Source organism: Phasianus colchicus, chromosome Z (genome assembly GCF_987193195.1).
Source record: "Phasianus colchicus chromosome Z, bPhaCol1.hap1.1, whole genome shotgun sequence".
Taxonomy (NCBI): domain Eukaryota; kingdom Metazoa; phylum Chordata; class Aves; order Galliformes; family Phasianidae; genus Phasianus; species Phasianus colchicus.
The window spans coordinates 2,960,154-2,977,644 of NC_143476.1; the positions used below are offsets into that span (position 1 = coordinate 2,960,154).

At 49.0% G+C, this 17,491-nt stretch overlaps 2 protein-coding genes across 2 annotated transcripts in view; both read right to left on the minus strand.

Annotated features, from left to right (window-relative positions):
• Nucleotides 1–1,140, minus strand: part of LOC149912217 (rho GTPase-activating protein 33-like) — a 134,378-nt gene extending 133,238 nt beyond the window's left edge. The window contains exons 1-2 of the mRNA XM_090130712.1: nucleotides 1,060–1,140; nucleotides 286–408 (exon numbers count right to left, since the gene is read on the minus strand). Coding sequence (XP_089986838.1) covers nucleotides 286–408; nucleotides 1,060–1,113 — 177 coding nt within the window. The 5' untranslated portion in view covers nucleotides 1,114–1,140. The remainder of the gene's footprint in view (nucleotides 1–285; nucleotides 409–1,059) is intronic.
• Nucleotides 1–17,491, minus strand: part of LOC149912216 (rho GTPase-activating protein 32-like) — a 336,632-nt gene that overhangs the window by 137,772 nt on the left and 181,369 nt on the right. The gene's annotated exons all lie outside the window — the stretch shown is intronic.

Genomic DNA, 17,491 nt, shown 5'->3' on the forward strand with positions numbered 1-17,491 from the left:
CTCTCCAGTCTGAAGCTTGTGCCTACCTGGAAGCCGAGCTTGCCTCTCCACCAGGGGGTCAGCTCCTTTGGTGGCATGTCGATGACACAGATGATGTCTCCCACCTGCAAGAGATTGCAACGTCAATCCCAGCTTCAGCACGGCTGGGAGGAAAGCACAGCTCAAATGACTGCATTCTTCTGCACTGCCAAACATCGCCGAGCATGAGAGCACTTGCACCAGTGCAGCTCTGAAGGCATTTGCCATTGTAAAATTGAGCAACAAGGAACGCCTTGAACTGCTTACCTCAAAGGAGAGTTCATCCGCTGCCTGGGCAACGTATCTCTTAATAGCATGGGCAGCAGCAATAGCTGGAACATTCACAGGTGCCACCTCATGGTCCAGCAGGGGCTTCCCCTTGTTCTCAGCCTGAAACAGAGAGCACAGGCCACGGTGAGGAGCTGGGAACCAACAAGGAGGATTTCAAGGTGAGGAGCACATCTGCAGAGAAAGCTGCAGGAAATGCACTTGGTCCTTATCATGGGCACTTCAGAAGGAACTGCAAGTCTAATAACGGCTGTTTCTCTCCCTGGTGTGCAGCAGGCACACGCCAGGCAATGCAAAGATGCATCTCTCCCCACCCAGACTAATCAGCAATGGCACTGATGCAGACAGGTGGCCTTGTCCATTTTGCCCCCTCCTTTCCTGCGCTCTTTGTGCAGGAAGGCTGACTGTTTCAGATGCTAGGAGACCGTGAAGAGGGAAACCAAAGCTACGGCTGCAGTTACAAGGTGCAAACAGTGCCATTGCAAGCACCAAGCAGCTCTCTTGAGCAGTCCAACCAACAGCGAGGCCAAACAGAGCAGAGAATGATTGTTGTTTCTGCAGCCATTTCAAGGGAAAAGTCAGTAGAGGACAAACACAACACCCGAGATGGCTCTGGTACTTTTATAAACTTGCCACACTTGCACTACTGTCTTGCCACAGAGGAGCTCCCTTGGAAAGCAGGAGAGCACATCTGCGGCTCACTCTGCTGGCTGCAGTCAGGGAACAAAGACCAATCAGAGCTTCATACTCTACCTCTGTCCATGCCAGGTCAGGCCCACAGCTGATCTCGCTGCACGCCACAGCCATCAGCGTAGGTGTGACAAGCTGGAACTGAAAAGAAACACACTTTTATTTTCTCTGTTCACATCTCTGCTGTGCTCCCTACAGCTGTCGGGCACACTCACACAGCCCAAGCACGCCTGCTGGTGTCCCTGGTGATGCTGTGCAGCTCTGCACAAGCTGGGGCTGGGACTCTTTGCCTAAGGGATTGCTTTCCATAAAACCAGCTGGTCACAGCACCACAGACAGCATCCTTCTGAGGGCTGAGCTGCAGAGCACGTGGAGAAAACCCACACGTGACCAGCGTCCCATCAAAGCTGGATGAGGCTGTGTTACTAAACATGGGGCGTCACGGGCTGCTAAAGCATGTGGGGAGACAAACCATGGCAGGTACCTGGCAAGAGATCAGAACGAGGAAGAGAAATCTCACGAATCCGCAGCCGTTCCTTGTCACTTTGCTCTGATCTTCCACGAGCAAAAGCTGCAGCAGGGAAGCAGGCAGAGGGTGGAGAGAGGAGAGAGAAAGAGCAGGTCAGTTTGCTTCCACGGTTTAGCAAAGACTACGACGGAAAATCCAAAATCTGCCCTCCCTCAACTTAAAAACTTAAGTTTTCAACTTAAAACCATTTCCCCTTGTCCTGCTGTTATCTACCCTTTCAAAGAGTTGATTCCCCTCCTCTTTTTAGGCTCCCTTTAGGTACTGAAGGCTGCCATGAGGTCACCCCACAGCCTTCATTTCTCCAGGCTGAACAAGCCCAGCTCCCTCAGCCTGTCTTTGCAGGGGAGGTGCTCCTGTCCCCTGATCATCTCTGTGGCTCGCCTCTGGACCCTCTCCAACAGCTCCCTGTCTTTCTGGACACTGTACTGCAGCTGGGGCCTCACAAGAGCAGAGCAGGGGGGGACGATCACCTCCCTGTCCCTCATGGCCACCCCTCTGCTGATGGAGATAATGTGATCCTATGAGCTCCGCCAGCCAGCAGTTCTCAGCACTCACTGTCCCCCCGTCTCTCCCACACTGTCTCAGCTTACCTACAAGGTGCTGCACAGGACGGTGTGAAGACAAAGGGACGCAGTCGGTGCACAAGTGCAACAAGCGAGCTGCTCAGTCAGAGCTCCAGCGCTCCAATGAAGGGACGCAGCACGCACTGCTCCTCCCCTCATTCTAGCCCTTATGACATCACTGAGGGCCACCAGGCTGCTCCACCACGACGCACAGGGTGGGGAGGCAAGACCAGGCACAAGGGCAGAAGATTTCAACAGCCCAGCCCAACGTTCTGGAATCAGGGGCTGCTTGGAATTCTACCCCAGCCAAATCCTGGAGAAGCTGGCACGGGGTCGTCATGACCAAAGCGCAGGACCTGGCGCTTGCTCTTGTTGAGCCTCGCACAACTGGCCTCAGTGCATCCCTCTGGAGGGCCTTCCTGCCCTCAGCCAGATGGACGCTTCCTCCCAGCAGCGTACCTTGCAGTGCTGGGCCCATGTCAAATCCACACTAGAGTGGCTTTTGTTACATTCAAGGGCATGTTGCAGCACCCATCTATTTCACCTGGAAGGAAATAAAGCAGGAGATGGGAGAAACACAGAACTACTGCCAGACTGCTTTATCCCTTTCTTAGCCCAACTTCCCTTGCCTCATCCCCTACCCCAACTCCTGGATGATGCCCACGGGCTGATAGTTGGATCTCAAGTCCATAGGACTCCTTTCACAGGGCTCCATCAAAAAGGCTGTCACACTTGTTCCGTACACTCACACTGACCCAGCAGTGGTATCACAGTCACTTAACACACACACAACAACCAAACCCCGAGCATGCACATCCCTTCCTGCGTGACTGCAGCCCACAGCTCCCCTTCACACCTCCGTGGATCTCTGGTGTTTTACACGGATGCAGCCTCGCTGCAGCTCCGTGGCTGTCACACAAGGCCTGCAGGACCTCTTTCTCTGCAAACCCCGTCTGCAGGCATTGGTTCACGAGGTTCACCTCCTGCCCTCCTGAGCAAAAACAAGCACTAAGAACAAGAGCTAAGCACACTGGACTCGACCTGGCTGGATCCCCAACCCTCAGTCCTGTCAGTCGTACCCTGGTGTGGAGACTCATCCCCAAAGCCTGGCTGGACATCAGCACAGGCATCCTTCTTCAAACGCCCCATCCAAGCAGCAAGGGATCAAAGCGTTGGCACAGCTGAAACAGAAATGCTGTGTGAGTTTCCTGTTAGCACTGAGCAGGAACAAATCTACCGCTGAGCAGCAGGATGTGAGACAAGCAGCAGCAGACACCCAACCTGCAGAACCAGCTCGTTTGGGGTCGGTCCAGATGTTTGTCTGCTCCCTTCCCTGGCCCAGGCCAAGCTTGTGAGCTGCTCCTCCTTGGTGCAGGGGGAAATGGTGCAGATGTCATGTGGTGGCTATGCACAGCATGCCTTTTACTTGCTTTCCCTCTCTCCATCTTCCATTAGCAAACAGCATCTCCAGCCTCCAGAGATCACTGAGTCCAACCCCTGCACAACAGTGAAAAAAAAGATATGATAAGGGGTACTTAAAGCACAGCATCTGTAATCAGATCAGACTCCTGCACTGTGAAGACTTCCATGAGTATTCCTGCACAGTGCATCACTTAGTCTCTCTTTAGCCTTGTGTTCATGGTTTTCCTGTAAGAGCTTGTCTAAACACTGCCTATAATCGTGGTTATGCTAGAATAACCTCTTGGTGCAGCAGGATGTCTGGAGCCCAAGTGCAGAGTCTCAGTGTTGCAAAGCCTTGAAGAGGTGCACCGTATGTGCTGGGGCTGATGACGCAGACACTGGAGCAAGGCCAGTGTGATGTTAGAAACTTGACCAGCAGCTGATCTGTTGTCAGCCATTTCTGGACACAAACGGGATCTGGTCGACTTAGGACATGACCTTTGGGCTGGAGAGCAACTCCTTGAGGAATCACACAGCCACTGCAGACCGTTGGCAAGAACCCCATACCAAAACAGCTCATCTGCAATCAGTTTTTAATCTGTGCAACAGTGATTGGAACAGGCGCACGCTCTCTGGAATTGCAGGAATGTTCACAAGTGGAATGTACATCACCTGTGTGCTCCAGCTCTTCTGTGTGCATGCTAGGTGCAGTGATCCCCCTGCACCCAGGGCTGCAATAAAGTCCTGTGGGCTTTCTAACCTGCCAACCAGCAGCCCAGGCTGCCCAGAGCCACATCCAGCCTGGCCTTGGATGCCTGCAGGGATGGGGCATCCACAGCCTCCCTGGGCAACCTGTTCCAGTGCCTCACCACCCTCTGGCTGAAAAACTTCCTCTTCACATCCAACCTAAACCTCAACACCCCCCGTCTCAGTCTAAAGCCATTCCCCACTTGTCCCATCACTGTCCACCCTCCAAAACAAAACACCTCGGCTGCTCAACACTGAAAGAGCAAAATAACCCACAGCTCTTACTTCCACTGTATGCAGTTAATTCCAAACTTAAGGTCACAGGTTAATTACTCATGTGATCCTTCCTGACAGAAGAACTACTCGTAGTGATGTGTAGGAGTAAGGAACAGTTTGAAAAGGTCATGGACATATTAGAACTTGCAGCATTCATCTTAATAGATGCCTACATTGCACAGCATTTTGTAAAACACACGTTACAAGTACTGTGCATTCGATTACACTATATCAAACTCTAAGTAACAATACAGGTTGCTTTTAAATCTACACTTGCATGTTTTCTTCAAACTCCTTGATAAAATTCCTTACTACCTTCAGTTTTATAGCCAAAGCAGTGTTTGAGCTGGTAGTGTACTCTTGAACAGCACTGCTGCCTTTAGCATTTGTATGTTTAGATCTGAAAAGAGAATTTGGTCATTATTTCATGATGAGAGAATCTTATATGACAAAACAGAATTACAAAAATCTGACAATACTGTAAAATGCCAGTGTAAGAATATGGCTCTGATTTTTTTTTTTCATTTTTTTTCTTCTTTTTTTCTTTTTCTTTTTCTTTTTCTTTTTTTTTTTTCTCTATTATTTCCTTTTTTTTTTTCTTTTTTTTTTTTTTTTAAATGGTGAGTGTACCATTAATTCAAGACAAGAATTTTGTTTGTAAGTCGATCTCTATAACTGTTCTTGGCATCATTCTGTAGGATGACCTAGATACATGGAATTTGGCACTGGCTCCCCAGGGCAGTGGTTTGGCACTGAGCTGACAAAGGCCAAAGAGCATTTGCACAATGCTCTCAGACACAGGGCTTGACCCATAGGAGGTCCGGTGTGGAACCAGGAGGTGGAATACATGATCCTCGAGGTCCCTTCCAAATAAAGATATTCCATCATCCTCTAATACTTATATTCCCAAGTCCTGTACACAGTGCTCAGATGCTTAATTGAAAGGTTCCATGAAACAGTGAGGTATCTATGTCCCTTTACCACTCAGTTATTCAATTTGCCACATGGATCTTTCATCCAGTCACATTAAAAAAACACTCAAAGTATTTCCTTCAGTCTTCCATTCTGATAGAGCTTTCTGGAGCAAATACAGAGTTGCAACTCAGAATGTCCACACCTCCCTTCCTGCACCCTGCATACTTTTTTCATTGCACTGTGATTACGTACCATTCTATTGTCACCCTCATTCTGTCATTATCTAGGCAGTTTACTGCCATTAAATTTTCCAGCAACAGATGCCCACAAGTACAGCCAGCCTGGAAATACTTTGATTACTTATCTTTGTCCTGATGTCCTTGTAGGAGGTGGGACATTTCTCCATCTCAGCAGCAGAGGGCAGGAGGGGTCCAAGGTGAGGGCACGCTCTCCTCTGTTTTTCTGGCACTCAAAGACAAAGGGAACAAGAAAACCAGCAGTGTTTCCCTGCCCATGGCAAACACCAGCCTTTCCATCCTTACAGTCCTTCCTGCCATCAGCAGAGACATTTTGCTTTCTTGTGCCACTTCATCCCTTTAGCATCTGGCATTCTAACAAAAAAGTAGTTACAAGGAATTTTAATATTTTCATATTAAATGTCAGAATTAGAACCATTATGTTTACCAAATATTTAAAACGTTCAACCCAGTGAGAAGTGAATTGATGTTGCATTTAGCATTCAGATAAGAACTTGTAAAGGAAGTAAAAAGTGCTGCTTTCATTACAGAATGTTCATTCAAGCAGGAATTGAGAGATGTGTCTGAATTGATAACAACAACGAGTAATTAAGAAAGCTTGACTGCAGTCTGCTTGAGGATTCCAGTCTGAAGTGTGTTCCACCTGGTGACAACTGGGAATTTCTTTCTCTCACCATTAGAAGCATTGCACCTCTGACTAAACACATAGCTAATCACCACTGAAAACCTAGGTGCAATTTCTGCAGTGCACAGACCAACTAAGTGTTGATTAACATTCAGAGAGATTGTGCAGGTGTCCTTTTAGGAACTGGCCATCAGTATGCTAAGAGGGATGGATGTGGGGACATGAGGATAACGTGCCCTCTGCCTTTTAAGACAGCCCCAGCAGAGCAGGTCAGCAGGCTGGAGAGCTGCGTGGGTCACCAGGGCTCAGAGACTTCACTCGGCCATCTGAAAGTTGAGGGACTTCAGCCCAAGCTGCCCTTTTCCATGCAGGCAAGGAGGCCAAGAGAAGGTGGATCGGCACGGTTCTGGTGCAGACAGGGGCTGCAGTGTGAGCAGGCCTACACAGACAAGGCTGTGCCCACACAGAGTGACAGCAGCTTTCGCTGTGAGCAGATTCCCAGGGGGCCTGAGCCATGGCAGTTCTTGATGGCAGCATGTTCCAATCAGCCCTGGAAGTCTTCTCTGGACGTCTGTCGCATTCTGGAATCCACACTGAGGACGCAGTCGCTGTGTCAGAGCAGCTGGCAGAGTCACGGGGAACCGTGACGTAGTTGGCCCAGGGAGCAACAACAAGGCCTGCACTGCTCAGCCAGCCCAGGCCAAAGGGGAGCACGAGAGAGAGCAGAGGAGAGAGGGGGGAAAGAGGGCCAGGAAGGAAAGGCCTGTGCCTGAATGGACGTGTAGCAGCAGCTGCTGACAGCAAACTCGGTGATGGCAGGGGCACAGCAGAGCAGTGCAATGCTGGCAGCTTCCTGTGTCTTTCACACAGGCACTGCAGACATGGCCAGCACTGGGAGATCAGCAGAACTGCTGCACACCTCTGCCAGCCCAGGCCAGAGGAGTGCAGAACAGTGAGCTGCTGCTGAGGGGAGAGAGGATGGCCTGAGAGCTGACCTGAGAGGCAGGGCTGGCTGTGTTACAGCAGCCTCTGTGTCCTCCTCCTGTGTCTGTGAGGGCCAGAGGGCCAGAAGAGAACATGCCCAGACAACGAAGCCCTGCTGTCCTCTGCTGCTCAGCTGGAGAGATGTTCCGTCTTCCTGAAGGACGCTGATCCAAAGGGAAGGAATCAAAGGAAGTCCAGGCTGGCTGTCCTTGTGGGCATCAGCTGCTGGCAGCTGCCTCTGTGCTGCCATGGGCAGGGCACAGCACACACAGTGTTTGCAGTTCCCTGTGTGACACTGGCCCTGGTGACCTGACAGCCATAGGGAGACAAGAGAAAGAGCTGCCTCCCTCTGCCAGATGAGGCAAAGGTGAGAATCCCAGAATCACAGCATGGCCCGGGTTGGAAAGGAGCTCAAGGTTCATGAATCTCCAACCCTTGGCTCTCCAAGGGTGCACAGGGGGCTTTGTTCTCCCTGTGGTGCAGCTTCAGTGCCAACTCACAGCTGAGCTGGTTGGCACACTGTGACAGCCTGCCGCTCTGAAGCTCTTGGGGCAGTGCTCAGTTCTTTCTGAAGTACTCTGGAAAATGCTGCTTCTCCTTCACCAAGTCTGTTTCCAGACAGACGTCTTTTTCTCCTCTGTACACACAAACAGTATCTTGTAACTCCCTGGCACAGTGCTCAGAAGTGATACTTCTGGAAGCACGTCAGAGAAAAGTGGCCTTGTCCCAGTGGACTTTCAGAGCAGATGAGAACAAGTCTTGGTTGACGGCTTTCTTCTGCTTCTGGAACTGCACAGGCAGGTTGTGTGTTGTCATACTTTATGCCAGAGTGCCAAACTGAAGCAGTTTCTGCAACCTCTTTTTTTCATACTTGTCACTCTTTGCTGAGACCTTAACTTAGTCATTTTTAATGCGCTCTCATCTAAACTACTGTGTCCTCCAGTGTCAGTGTTGTATGAATCAGGACTGTGGGATTTCATCAGTGAAAGGATTCTGCTCTAATGACTGTCATTCTAAAGCTGATATTGTTTCTACCGCATCAGGCTTGCAGGAAGCATCTTTGATCAACAGAGAAATCAGAAAAATTGCTTTTCCCATTGCAGTTTCCTTTTAACTAGTGATGAAAGCTGTCAGTTTATTTTTGGCACCAGAAATCCTGGGATGCAACCAGGTTAGATAAGAAGTGACACTGAGTCAACAGTAAGGGAACACAGATGAGATAGCATCACACAGCTCTGGAAAAGATGTTCCAGCTCTGTGTCTACCTACACCTTCAGGAGATGAAAAGTACTGGCTTACTGAGGTGTCCTGGGTTGCAGGCTCTGTTAATCTCCATTTCTGGAAGAGCTGCTTGCAATAAATACCTTGTAAGGTGAATGAGCTTGATAGAAGTAGGGTGTGAAAGAGATGGATTTGCTGTTTCCCTGAAGGTGCAGGAGTATTGCTGTGCCTACAGTCAGTAAACAAGGCAGAAATCACTGTGTTCCTCAGAATGAAAAGCAAAAGAATAAAAATCTTTTTGGGAGTGACAGCACGCCTGAATGAAGCATAAATCTAAACATTTAAAATAAGGGCTAGTGTCAAAGGGACTTGCAGTATTTCTCGTGAAGAAATATTTGATGCTTCTTTATGAAAGTCGTCATAACAAAAGTGTACTGATGTCTTTGCTGAGGATTTCCTTGGTTCCAGCCTGAAGGTGTGCACAGGCATGAGCAGGCAGTGCTGAGCTGCAGGTGAGTGCCTGTGTCCCACAGCAGGAAACCCGTGGATGTCTTCAGGGGTTTGAAATGGGCAGAGCTGTAAAACTGCAGGCTTTCACTGAAATTGTCCTCTGCTTTATTTTGTAATCTTAGTTTCACCAATGCTTTCCAATATGATTTTCGTATGAGTGCAGATACATGGGATAGGATTTAAAGTTTTTATGGTGCTGCTGTATAATTTTCTGTGGTCATCATAAGCCAATAAAAAAAATAAATGGTAATCAGGCAATCTATTAACAACCTGTGGCACGTGTCAAAACAATGAAATTCCTTGCAGGAAGACAATATTGCTATATAATAATGTGGCTATCCAAAACTGTTAATTATACTTGATGAGCTGGAGATAATCCTGAAATGGGGGACTTTGATCTTAGCCAAGAATAATAAAACTTATTATCATTCTTAAATTGGCAGCTGCTTTAAAAAGCCTGTGTCTTATTTCCCTTTTAGTAACACTGGCTAAATCAGAGAAAGTGATAAAAGTATTTCATGATTGCAGCTTAGGGATTCTTTCCCACTTGACCAGAAGTAATCTATGTCCAAAAATGTCTGTAAATACTTTTTCTATCTTATTTTGCCAGATGTATTGATATTTGAGATGAATGGCAAAAACATTTTGCGTACATAGATAAGCAATGCAAATTTCCTGGATTGTTTTAGAGAAAAAAGCTCCGGTTATCAGATCGTTTCCATGCAGAAATAAGATTTACAGAAAAATTCTCATTATTATTATTCATGCATGAATAAGTTCAAAAAAGAGATGTGGGGGATATTGTTTCAATTCCAGGTGATTGTAGGAAGGACTGTCAGGATGGAAAGGCTAGTGTCTGCCATGGGCAAAGAAAAACTTCTGGTTTTCATGTTCCCTTTGTCTTTGAGTGGAAGAGGCCATGAGGAGAGTGTGCCCTAAACTTGGACCCTTTTTGACCATTGCAGCAGAGATGGAGAAGCGTTCAACCTTCTAGAGGGACTACAGGACAAAGATATGTAATGAAAATAAGTCCAGGTTGGCTGTCCTTGTGGGCATCAGCTGCTCGCATCTGCATAGTTGTTGCTATGGGAATGGCAGAACAGCAGGAATGTTGCATTTCCTTGTGTGACACAAGCACTGGTGAATTCAAAGCAAGAGGGGTATATTAGAAAGAGCATCACCTCCCTGCCAGATTAGGCAAAGGTGAGTGGGATGTTGTTTCAATTAGTGCTGATGGCAGGAAGGACTGTAAGGATGGAAAGGCTGGTGTTTGCCATGGGCAGGGAAACACATTTGGTTTTCATTTTCTCTTTCTCTTCGAGTGCCAGATAAACAGGGGAGAGTGTGCCCTCACGTTGGAACCATCCTGCCCTCTTCTGCTGAGATGGAGAAATGTTCCAGCTTGTAGAAGGACATCAGGGCAAAGATATGTAATGTAAATAAGTCCAGGCTGGCTTTCCTTGTGGGCATCAGCTGCTGGCATCTGCATTGCTGCTGCCATGAGCATGGCAAAGCAGGTAAAAGGTTGCTTTTCCTTGTGTGACACAGGAGCTCTTGACTTGAAAGCTAGAGGGATGCAATAGAAAGAGCTGCAACCTCTGCCAGACATGGCAAAGGTGAGTGGGATGTTGTTTCAGTTAGTGCTGATGTCAGGAAGGACTGTAAGGATGGAAAGGCTGGTGTTTGTCATGGGCTGGGAAACACATCTTGTTTTCATTTTCTCTTTCTCTTTGAGTGCCAGATAAAGAGGAGAGTGGGCCCTCACCTTGGACCCCTCCTGCCCTCTTCTGCTGAGATGGAGAAATGTTCCAGCTTCTAGAAGGACATCAGGACAAAGGTATGTAATGAAAATAAGTCCAGGCTGGCTGTCCTTGTGGGCATCAGCTGCTGGCATCTGGACTTCTGCTGCCATGAGCATGGCACAGCAGGTAAAAGATTGCTTTTCCTTGTGTGACACAGGAGCTCTTGTCTTGAAAGCTAGAGGGATGCAGTAGAAAGAGCTGCAACCTCTGCCAGACGTGGCAAAGGTGAGTGGGATGTTGTTTCAATTATTCCTGAAGTCAGGAAGATTGTAAGGATGGAAAGTCTGGTGTTTGCCATGGGCTGGGAAACACATCTTATTTTCATTTTCTATTTCTCTTTGAGTGCCGGATAAAGAGCAGAGTGTGCCCTCGCCTTGGACCCATCCAGCTCTCTGCAGCTCAGAGGGAGAAATGTCCAAGCTTCTAGAAGGACATCAGGACAAAGATATGTAATGTAAATAAGTCCAGGCTGGCTGTCCTTGTGGGCATCAGCTGCTGGCATCTGCATTGCTGCTGCCATGAGCATGGCACAGCAGGTAAAAGATTGCTTTTCCTTGTGTGACACAGGAGCTCTTGACTTGAAAGCTAGAGGGATGCAATAGAAAGAGCTGCAACCTCTGCCAGACATGGCAAAGGTGAGTGGGATGTTGTTTCAGTTGCTGTTGATGTCAGGAGGACTGTAAGGATCGAAAGTCTGGTGTTTGCAATGGGCAGGGAAACACATCTGGTTTTCATTTTCTCTTTGTGTGGCAGAAAAAGAGGAGAGTGTGCCTGCAACTTCTAACTCTCCTGCCCTCTGCTGCTCAGAGTGAGAAATGTCCCAGCTTCTAGAAGGACATCAGGACAAAGATATGTAATGAAAATAAGTCCAGGCTGGCTTTCCTTGTGGGCATCAGCTGCTGGCATCTGGACGTCTGCTGCCATGAGCATGGCAAAGCTAGTAAAAGATTGCTTTTCCTTGTGTCACAGGAGCTCTTGACTTGACAGCTAGAGGGATGCAATAGAAAGAGCTGCAACCTCTGCCAGACATGGCAAAGGTGAGTGGGATGTTGTTTCAATTAGTGCTGATGTCAGGAAGGACTGTAAGGATGGAAAGGCTGGTGTTTGTCATGGGCAGGGAAACACATCTGGTTTTCATTTTCTCTTTCTCTTTGAGTGCCAGATAAACAGGGGAGAGTGTGCCCTAACCTTGGACCCATCCTGCCCTCTGCTGCTCAGAGGGTGAAATGTCCAATCTTCGAAAAGGACATCAGGACAAAGATATGTAATGAAAATAAGTCCAGGCTGGCTGTCCTTGTGGGCATCAGCTGCTGGCATCTGCATTGCTGCTGCCATGAGCATGGCACAGCAGGTAAAAGATTGCTTTTCCTTGTGTGACACAGGAGCTCTTGACTTGAAAGCTAGAGGGATGCAATAGAAAGAGCTGCAACCTCTGCCAGACATGGCAAAGGTGAGTGGGATGTTGTTTCAGTTGCTGTTGATGTCAGGAAGGACTGTAAGGATGCAAAGTCTGGTGTTTGCAATGGGCAGGGAAACACATCTGGTTTTCATTTTCTCTTTGTGTGGCAGAAAAAGAGGAGAGTGTGCCTGCAACTTCTAACTCTCCTGCCCTCTGCTGCTCAGAGTGAGAAATGTCCCACCTTCTAGAAGGACATCAGGACAAAGATATGTAATGAAAATAAGTCCAGGCTGGCTGTCCTTGTGGGCATCAGCTGCTGGCATCTGCATGGCTGCTGCCATGAGCATGGCACAGCAGGTAAGAGATTGCTTTTCCTTGTGTGACACAGGAGCTCTTGACTTGAAAGCTAGAGGGATGCAATAGAAAGAGCTGCAACCTCTGCCAGACATGGCAAAGGTGAGTGGGATGTTGTTTCAGTTGCTGCGGATGTCAGGAAGGACTGTAAGGATGCAAAGTCTGGTGTTTGCAATGCGCAGGGAAACACATCTGGTTTTCATTTTCTCTTTGTGTGGCAGAAAAAGAGGAGAGTGTGCCTGCAACTTCTAACTCTCCTGCCCTCTGCTGCTCAGAGTGAGAAATGTCCCAGATTCTAGAAGGACATCAGGACAAGGATATGTAATGAAAATAAGTCCAGGCTGGCTGTCCTTGTGGGCATCAGCTGCTGGCATCTGCATTGCTGCTGCCATGAGCATGGCACAGCAGGTAAAAGATTGCTTTTCCTTGTGTGACATAGGAGCTCTTGACTTGAAAGCTAGAGGGATGCAATAGAAAGAGCTGCAACCTCTGCCAGACATGGCAAAGGTGAGTGGGATGTTGTTTGAGTTAGTGCTGATGTCAGGAAGGACTGTAAGGATGGAAAGGCTGGTGTTTGCCATGGGGAGGGAAACACATCTGGTTTTCATTTTCTCTTTCTCTTTGAGTGCCAGATAAAGAGCAGAGTGTGCCCTCACCTTGGACCCATCCTGCCCTCTTCTGCTGAGATGGAGAAATGTTCCAGCTTGTAGAAGGACATCAGGACAAGGATATGTAATGAAAATAAGTCCAGGCTGGCTGTCCTTGTGGGCATCAGCTGCTGGCATCTGCATTGCTGCTGCCATGAGCATGGCACAGCAGGTAAAAGATTGCTTTTCCTTGTGTGACACAGGAGCTCTTGACTTGAAAGCTAGAGGGATGCAATAGAAAGAGCTGCAACCTCTGCCAGACATGGCAAAGGTGAGTGGGATGTTGTTTCAGTTGCTGCTGATGTCAGGAAGGACTGTAAGGATGGAAAGTCTGGTGTTTGCCATGGGCAGGGAAACACATCTGGTTTTCATTTTCTCTTTCTCTTTGTGTGCCAGATAAAGAGCAGAGTGTGCCCTCGCCTTGGACCCATCCTGCCCTCTGCTGCTCAGAGGGAGAAATATTCCAGCCTGTAGAAGGACATCAGGATAAGGATATGTAATGAAAATAAGTCCAGGCTGGCTGTCCTTGTGGGCATCAGCTGCTGGCATCTGCATTGCTGCTGCCATGAGCATGGCACAGCAGGTAAAAGATTGCTTTTGCTTGTGTGACACAGGAGCTCTTGACTTGAAAGCTAGAGGGATGCAATAGAAAGAGCTGCAACCTCTGCCAGACATGGCAAAGGTGAGTGGGATGTTGTTTCAGTTGCTGCTGATGTCAGGAAGGACTGTAAGGATGGAAAGGCTGGTGTTTGCCATGGGCTGGGAAACACATCTTGTTTTCATCTTCTCTTTGTGTTTGTGTGCCAGAAAAAGAGGAGAGTGTGCCCTCACCTTGGAACTCTCCTGCCCTCTTCTGCTGAGATGGAGAAATGTTCCAGCTTGTAGAAGGACATCAGGACAAGGATATGTAATGAAAATAAGTCCAGGCTGGCTGTCCTTGTGGGCATCAGCTGCTGGCATCTGCATTGCTGCTGCCATGGGCATGGCACAGCAGGTAAAAGATTGCTTTTCCTTGTGTGACATAGGAGCTCTTGACTTGAAAGCTAGAGGGATGCAATAGAAAGAGCTGCAACCTCTGCCAGACATGGCAAAGGTGAGTGGGATGTTGTTTGAGTTAGTGCTGATGTCAGGAAGGACTGTAAGGATGGAAAGGCTGGTGTTTGCCATGGGGAGGGAAACACATCTGGTTTTCATTTTCTCTTTCTCTTTGAGTGCCAGATAAAGAGCAGAGTGTGCCCTCACCTTGGACCCATCCTGCCCTCTTCTGCTGAGATGGAGAAATGTTCCAGCTTGTAGAAGGACATCAGGACAAGGATATGTAATGAAAATAAGTCCAGGCTGGCTGTCCTTGTGGGCATCAGCTGCTGGCATCTGCATTGCTGCTGCCATGAGCATGGCACAGCAGGTAAAAGATTGCTTTTCCTTGTGTGACACATGAGCTCTTGACTTGAAAGCTAGAGGGATGCAATAGAAAGAGCTGCAACCTCTGCCAGACATGGCAAAGGTGAGTGGGATGTTGTTTCAGTTGCTGCTGATGTCAGGAAGGACTGTAAGGATGGAAAGTCTGGTGTTTGCCATGGGCAGGGAAACACATCTGGTTTTCATTTTCTCTTTCTCTTTGTGTGCCAGATAAAGAGCAGAGTGTGCCCTCGCCTTGGACCCATCCTGCCCTCTGCTGCTCAGAGGGAGAAATATTCCAGCCTGTAGAAGGACATCAGGATAAGGATATGTAATGAAAATAAGTCCAGGCTGGCTGTCCTTGTGGGCATCAGCTGCTGGCATCTGCATTGCTGCTGCCATGAGCATGGCACAGCAGGTAAAAGATTGCTTTTCCTTGTGTGACACAGGAGCTCTTGACTTGAAAGCTAGAGGGATGCAATAGAAAGAGCTGCAACCTCTGCCAGACATGGCAAAGGTGAGTGGGATGTTGTTTCAATTAGTGCAGATGTCAGGAAGGACTGTAAGGATGGAAAGGCTGGTGTTTGCCATGGGCAGGGAAACACATCTGGTTTTCATTTTCTCTTTCTCTTTGTGTGCCAGATAAAGAGCAGAGTGTGCCCTCGCCTTGGACCCATCCTGCCCTCTGCTGCTCAGAGGGAGAAATATTCCAGCCTGTAGAAGGACATCAGGACAAGGATATGTAATGAAAATAAGTCCAGGCTGGCTGTCCTTGTGGGCATCAGCTGCTGGCATCTGCATTGCTGCTGCCATGAGCATGGCACAGCAGGTAAAAGATTGCTTTTCCTTGTGTGACACAGGAGCTCTTGACTTCCCCACCAGGGCGGAGAGGAGAGGCGTTATCACTGTGAGGTAAGTGGCAGGTGCGGGGTCACCCATTAACGACCTGGTAAGGGGGCGAGGGCAGAGCCAGCACTATCAGCAGCAGGGTGGGGCTTATCGGTCACGCCCTGTTAAGGCTATTCTAGTTGTGCTAATTAGTCTTCAGGTTCTCCATGGCTCCACCCCGGCGGAAGGCTACTGTCTCTAAAAATAATGTGGGGACCCAGACAGAGGCCCCCTGCACATGTAAAAGAAAGACTGCCAAGAAGAATGCAGAGGTGCAGACTGAGGTCCCAAAACAACATGCTAGTGTGCAGGTCACTGGCTGTGATGAGTGCCAGAGCCTGGCCCTTGCAGTGCCAGGCGATGGAGGCAGCACTTGTGTAAGATGTGACCAGCTAAAGGACTTACTTTGCCTTGTGGTCAACCTGAAGGAGGAGGTGGAGAGGCTAAGGACCATAAAGGAATGTGAGAGGGAGATTGATTGGTGGTGCCAGTCCCTATCAGCCCCGAGATCTTGGCACACAGCTGAGGCTCTGCGTGGAGCGTGTCACTCCCTGCCGCCTTGCAAACAGGTAGTAGAGGGGAACCGGCAGGTAGACTGTGTTCCTGCTGCAGTGCAAGGCAATTTGAGAGCAGAGCAAGGCAATCTAAGGGAGGAGGAGGAGTGGAAAAGGATACCAGCTCGGCGAAGTGGGCGTCCTCCATCCCGACCATCCTCGGCTCCCCAGGTGCCTCTGCAAAATAGGTTTGAGGCCCTGAATCTCGAGGGAGAGGTGAGTGAGGGGGTGGAGGGAGGTCCACCTGTAAGGTTGCCTCGGGCGAAGCGGTCGACCCCACGCCTCAAGACTGCCTCCGCCCGGAAGGACAGAAGGGTGGTTGTCATAGGTGACTCCCTGCTGAGAGGAACGGAAGGCCCTATATGTCGGCCTGACCCTACCCGTAGGGAGGTGTGCTGCCTCCCTGGGGCAAGGGTCAGGGATATTGCTAGGAAACTTCCTGGTCTGATTGGCCCTTCTGATTATTACCCATTATTGATAGTTCAGGCTGGCAGCGATGAAGTCGCTGAGAGAAGCCTGAGGTCTATCAAGGAAGACTTCAGGGGACTGGGGCGGGTAGTTGAAGGAACGGGTGTGCAGGTGGTTTTTTCTTCCCTACCTTCAGTGGCAGGGAAGGATACCGAGAGCATCCAAAAAACCCGCCTCATAAATAAATGGCTAAGAAGTTGGTGCAAGCACAGGAACTTCGGTTTTTTTGACCACGGGGCAATTTACTCTGCGCCTGGCATGATGGCTGCGGATGGAAGTAGCCTGTCTCCAAGGGGTAAGAGGATCCTAGCCCAGGAACTGGCAGGGCTCATTGAAAGGTGTTTAAACTAGGTATGAAGGGGGAAGGGGACAGAATGAGGGCCACTGGGGTTGAGCGGGTAGTTCATGGCTCAAAATGGAGTTCGATGGGTGAAAAGGGTGGAGTTCAAAGGGATGGAGAGAGGCAGGGGGGTGCTGCTTCCCTAAAGTGTCTATACACTAATGCGCGCAGCATGGGAAATAAACAGGAAGAGTTGGAGATCTGTGTGCGGTCGCAAGGCCATGATCTCATTGCGATCACGGAGACGTGGTGGGACAGCTCGCATGACTGGAATGTTGTCATGGAGGGCTATGTGCTTTTTAGGAAAGATCGGCTGGCGAGGCGGGGTGGTGGAGTTGCTCTTTATGTGAGAGAGCAGCTAGAATGTATTGAACTCCACCTGGGGGAGGGTGATGTAGCAGTGGAGAGCTTGTGGGTGAGAATCAAGGGGCAGGCTGGTATGGGTGACACCGTTGTGGGTGTGTACTACAGGCCCCCTGATCAGGAGGAGGAGGTTGACGAGGCCTTCCACAAGCAACTGAAAGTAGCGTCGCAATCCCAGGCGCTGGTGCTTATGGGGGACTTCAATTATCCAGATATTTGCTGGAAAAGCAACGTGGCCAGGCATGCGCAGTCCA